Genomic DNA, 5,669 nt, shown 5'->3' on the forward strand with positions numbered 1-5,669 from the left:
GGGGGGGGGGGGGGGGGGGGGGGGGGGGGGGGGGGGGAAGGGGGACTGATTAAAATATCAAATGAATCGGCAAGGTATCGAAACCATTACCGTAATTAAAGAGCCCGTGTGCAAAGTGACAGAGGAATATCTTTTTACAGGTTTACAGATATAGTTGATACAAGATAACCAGTTGGAAAGTATGTTTGCGGTGCTATCGTAATTATGGCGATGCGAACTTTTCCTACACGGGAAAGACCGTTATTTGGCATACTGCGCGCGAGAAGATACATGAATTTGTCCACGCAGCTGATGCCGCGCGTGTCTTGCCGCTCAAAAGCGTGTAAGAAATTGCACTTGCATATGTGTACAGCGGCGACGTAAATTTATTATAGATATCATAGGCGCGCCATAAAAGATCTCTCTCTCTCTCTCTCTCTCTCTCTCTCTCTCTCTCTCTTCTATTCTCATTTGTTTGCCATTAGATTATTAGAACGAAAATAACCTGTTAAAAAAGACTTGTGTTGTTTGATTTGATTTCTGAATATTATTCACACACATTTCAATAATTTCTGAATCATATTTGACTTTGAATTATGTTTGACAAGAACATTTCCGAGTCACACCGAACCTTATTTGAACACATCTAAAAGTGATTACTCGCTTCTCGCATGCGCCGTTGCGTGCTGCTTAACAGGAAACTCGAATATTTTTTAATATTGACTCATAGTCAGCCCTTGGGACCCAACATCCAAAGATCTTTCTCTCAATCGTTGACACGTGTAAATATATCTGTCAAAATTGATCACCTTTTTTTTACGCTCTCATTTATCGCGACCGTAACAGCCGTTACATATTGATTGATATGTCTATGACAGTAAAGAAAGGAAAATAAAAAACGTGTGCTTTTAGCGCGTTTAGTTAGTCTATTACGATTAGAATTGCAACTGCAGTTAATATATAACTTTGCTCTTCATAAGCGGCCATATAACTCGTATGGTCCTTGTTCGATTTACATAGCCGTTCGATTTACATACTTGCGTCGTCAACGTTTCCTTCGCCTCTTCATAAAGACGGACGGACGCACGCATACTCGAATCCAGTTGCGTCTGGATTCCCTGATAAACCGTTATAATCGCCGCAGATCGACTATTGAGCGGGGCAATGACGGCACGTCGCGCTCTCGAGAGTTTAGCTCGTAGCAGAACCGATGCCCGATGAACCCGCTGCCCGACTTGAACAAATGAGACGAGCCTTTTGCTATGTTCGGCAATGCGATCGTAAATTGCAGTCGATTTGTAAATAGTCCGCAAAGAAGCGAACTTATCAGCTATTCAAGAACTGCGGTGCGTAAGCTTACTATGCGTTTTTCTTTTACAAACTTGCATTCCTTGCGTCGTCTCTCGTCGCGAAAATAATACTCAACAAAGGAACGTTGAGGAAAGTCGTTTTTATCGAACATAATATCTTTTTTCTTCTTTCAAGAGCCAATACTGTACTTGATTATCGACGCATTTGCTTCCGCTGCGTGACGTTACTCGATCCCGAAAGTTGACACTGTCACCTCTGAACTATCTTTTGAAACATTGCGACGTCGTGGCGAAATAGCCAACGGAATTCACTCACGAGTGCCCGCGCAACCAAGGAAGAGTTCTCTTCGCGCGAGTTCTCACGACGCAATCGGAAGCGCGACGCGGCATTCTCCGAATCTCAGGGCCCAATTATCCTGTGGCGCGATTGCGTCGCTAATTGAACGCGAGTACTCGCACGGCCGCTTGCTCCAGTTAAGCGCCTAATTGCACTGTCTCGGGGACGGACAATGGCGCATTGCATAAAAGCGACTGTATAACGGGGGGGGGCGCGTGAGCCCGTCGCCAAGTATAATAAACTTTCGCGATTCGTGCGATCGCTTTCCGGTGCTTCCCACGAGTTCGCTCATCCGACGCTCATGGTTGCGTCACACGTCTAGTTCTGCGATCGTTTGCGCCTTCGAGAACGCGATACAATTTCGCGTTAGCTTGACGATTCCTAAACGATTAATCTGAGAATTCAATATGGTTGAATTCGAACAAAATATTAAAATTCATATTCCCTTCTCGTCCGCTACATCCTTGCCTCTCTCGCGTATCGTGTCGTTTTACATCGGAGCGATTTATAAATGGCATTGTTACCATATGGCGACTGGCGAATCCACAGAGGCCCTAGTTTCTGCAAAATTTCACCAAATAGGCGCGAAAAGTAGCGTGGGGTTCGAGTTACGGCGTATTGTTAGAAACCGAGATTGTTAAAAAGAAGAATAGATGTAATTGTTACGGACGGTATAGGCTTGATATAATAGATGCGAGTGTGTGGTGCAACATAACGCGTCATCGATAATAATCTCGCCAAGAGTTTATCTCGCCGCTCGGTTACGCGGCGAGGTATGCGACTGCTCCGTGGCACAATTCAGCCGCAGAAACCGTAAGGAATTTTATGGGAACCGGTGGTGGTGGCGATGGTGTGTGTATTCAGCGCGTCCAGAAACGGCGCATATCTTCCGCATTCTCTCGCAATTATGACAAACGTTTGGCACGAGTATGAAAAGTAAGAAGAAAAATAAAAAAAAAAAGAAGGAAAATGTGATGGCGAGTAACCATTAAGCGCGCATACGGTGTACGCGTCGTCGATTGTCCGACCCGCCCGATCTTTCCTCCGCGTAGATTAAACGTACAGCGTGTCGCTAGATACGTTAATGACGAAAGCGGTTAGTCGCGCGCAAACAAGTTTCCGAAAGAAATTGAGAAGCTCCGAGAAAAAGTCGCGTCTGTCCGTTGTGATGACTTCGCGATAGCTCGGTCATTTCATAGCTCGATCATTCGCATGCAAGATTATCAACTTACTTGGGATTTCTCATCTGTTGCAGGAATATGCTGATAAGAGAATTGGCGGCCGTTTTGGTCGCCGTCCTCTTGTGCCATCTGCAGCTAACGGAGTCTCAGGTGAGCATACGCGACTTTATATTGATTAAATTCACCTTGTCGCAAGAGGAGCGCATGTTTTTAGGCTTTGTCTCTTGTGAACTTTTGGCGTTTGTGTGATGATACGAGTTGCGCGTGTCCTCATCATAAATGATTGCTCGTGATTATTTATCGCCGATGTTTTGTAACCTAATTTAATCGCGATACAACTCGAGAATTATTGAAATCGTGCCTGGCTAATCGATCGAAAATCGATTATTCAACGTATTCTTCATCCACATTGCGACCCTACCGAGCAAGAAAAACATGCGAGGGCGACCTCGAGCGCGGGAAATAAACGCCCTTCCTCTCCTCTGGGGATTCGTTTTTCAACCGCGGGTTATGAAGTAATTGGTATGTCAGCGGCTGCGGTGGCGGCTCCATAGGAGTTACCGGTGCCGGAGCTCGTTTCCACGAGATGTGGCATATGTGAGGTGAAAGTGAATTTCAACGTACAAGCGCGCTGCGAGTGCCGCACAATCCGCACACAGTTACAACATTTTAACTGCGGAATGTGGTAGTACGCGATACGCGAGAGAGCGCGGCGAAAACGCGGAGGGACCATTGGCACTGAGAAACTGAGCATTTCTACGTCCCTTCTCAGCAAATGTTTCCTTGAGAATATAGGTGATATTAATATAGGTGCTATTCCGCCTATATTTTCTGACTCGTCCAACAATTTTAACCTGTACAGACACTTGAAATCCTTGTAGGGATGTCGATCAAATTCGGACATTCCCTTCTCGTAAGATTCAGACATCGGTCCAGCGTTTTCTGCTTTTCTCGATCGCTTTCGCAATTCGTTGTGAACAAATGGGAGGTTGCGGCGTGATCGCCGCAATCGTAATACTGCTTACGGTCTAGTCGATTCTCGCGCGCGAACAAACTTGTGCACGAGACCTTCGTCCAGCTGGTGCAACTCGCACCTCTCGTAGGAATGTGATCACCGTTATATCACTGATACACGTGTACAAGCTAAACGACGTCGAAATGCAGAGACGGCCGGAGTGCGTGCGTTTGAGCCATGCTCTCGCAAATGTACAGATACTTTGCACGCGCTCTCTCGTGAGATAGACGCTCGAAACGAAGATGGTTTAACAAAATATTCACTTTCTCCTGTATCGTGTAACAATGCGTTGGTCCGAGTTTAGTACGTTGTATTCTAATGATATCTTGAATCGATGGACACGCTTGTCGGAATTTAATTTTAATAATAATCTTAACAATCTTAAGAAATAGCGCGTATGTCGTTATGTATTGTAAATATAGTCATAACAAAATCACTCTTACAATTAATTGACAACTCGTGAAACCTCCTTTGTTCGCTTGTTTATTTTTCCCCAAGTTTTCTGTACTACATAGTGCTACAAACTGACAACTCAAATCGCCTCGACTACACCAGACTCGATTACACTCGACGCATCGCTTTTGTTGCAGGTTCCTGCTACAAATGTCTTCACCTGTCCAAGCGGTGAGTATCCCGGAAGAGGGTCATATGTATTTACGCTCAAGCTAGCGAGTCAAACTCTGCCCTCCGAAATATATGGATCCAACATATCGAAATATCGTGGATAACACATACAATGCGAGGAAAGATCTCGAAAATTTCAAATTAGCGCGACAAAAGTGCACTCAATTGTATCTAGTTAGTCCAGGGACATCGTAGAATCATCATCGTCGAAATTAGAGTCCCTATAGTAAGAATCTGGCCTATATTGTCAAACTTTCTGTTGATTTTGACAAAATATAGCGGAGCCAATAAGATATCTCGAATCTATGTTTTGCGAGCGATATTATTCAAATGATAGGAAAGGAACAAGAAAGAAAGAAACGTATTTTCAATCATTTTCTGTAATTTATATATATTTTATATTATACATTCGATACAATATGATAGGTTAGAAAATTATTTTTGATACATAATTATTATTCGACATATTCGCATTCATTACAGTGTTTATATATATTATTTTATTATAAGATATTTAACTACTTCTGCTGTTTATTACTTCTTTATATAACTATTATTAGTATTTTAGTACTAATAAACATTAGTCTTGATTAATAATGTTTATATGCTTTATGAGTTCTCCATATCTTAGAGAAGTCTTATTTTGGCTGCGTTCCGAAATTTATTGCCAATATTGAAAATCTATAGTTCATATTACGTATACTATAGAATTTCAGTACGGGCAGTGAATTTCGGAACACAGCCTTCATATCATCTAATTTTATCTTATCTTATCTACGACGCCATGTTTTGTCGAACTAGAAACATAGGTCAAACTCTTACTATAGGGACTCTAGTCGAAGTAGCCAGTCAAAATTAGACGACTACAAAGGAACAACGGCAGCCGGTAAAATCGGATAATTACGAATATACCAGTGGCAATTATACACACGCTGACCGCACCAGTTTGGAAAACGAAGCATGCACGCGTGTCCGATAAATAAATCTCGCGAGAGACAATGAGGATAAGAGTTCGGCCATTCGTAACGCTGCTCTACTTTTCCCCGTTGCTCGTCGTTGCAATTAAAGTAGGTTGCACGTACCATATGTGGGGCCGGCCGGTCATTAACCATGAGTCGTCGCGTGTACTGGAAAAATTGCAAGTGCTATTTTCTTCCGTTTCCGCGTACGTTTTCTACTCTCTCTCTCTCTCTCTCTCTCTCTCTCTCTCTCTCTCTCTCTCT

The 5,669-nt window shown here is 43.3% G+C and overlaps 1 protein-coding gene across 2 annotated transcripts in view; it reads left to right on the plus strand.

Annotated features, from left to right (window-relative positions):
• Positions 1-5,669, plus strand: part of LOC116848831 (sushi, von Willebrand factor type A, EGF and pentraxin domain-containing protein 1) — a 36,675-nt gene that overhangs the window by 7,263 nt on the left and 23,743 nt on the right. For both annotated transcript variants that reach the window (XM_032825348.1, XM_032825349.1), the window contains exons 2-3: positions 2,882-2,957; positions 4,413-4,446. In XM_032825348.1, the coding sequence (XP_032681239.1) occupies positions 2,886-2,957; positions 4,413-4,446 (106 nt within the window). In that variant the 5' untranslated portion in view covers positions 2,882-2,885. The remainder of the gene's footprint in view (positions 1-2,881; positions 2,958-4,412; positions 4,447-5,669) is intronic.

This window comes from Odontomachus brunneus, unplaced genomic scaffold (assembly GCF_010583005.1).
Source record: "Odontomachus brunneus isolate Ranch 3 - 2012 unplaced genomic scaffold, Obru_v1 Obru_scaffold_100, whole genome shotgun sequence".
In the NCBI taxonomy this organism is placed as follows: Eukaryota; Metazoa; Arthropoda; class Insecta; order Hymenoptera; family Formicidae; genus Odontomachus; species Odontomachus brunneus.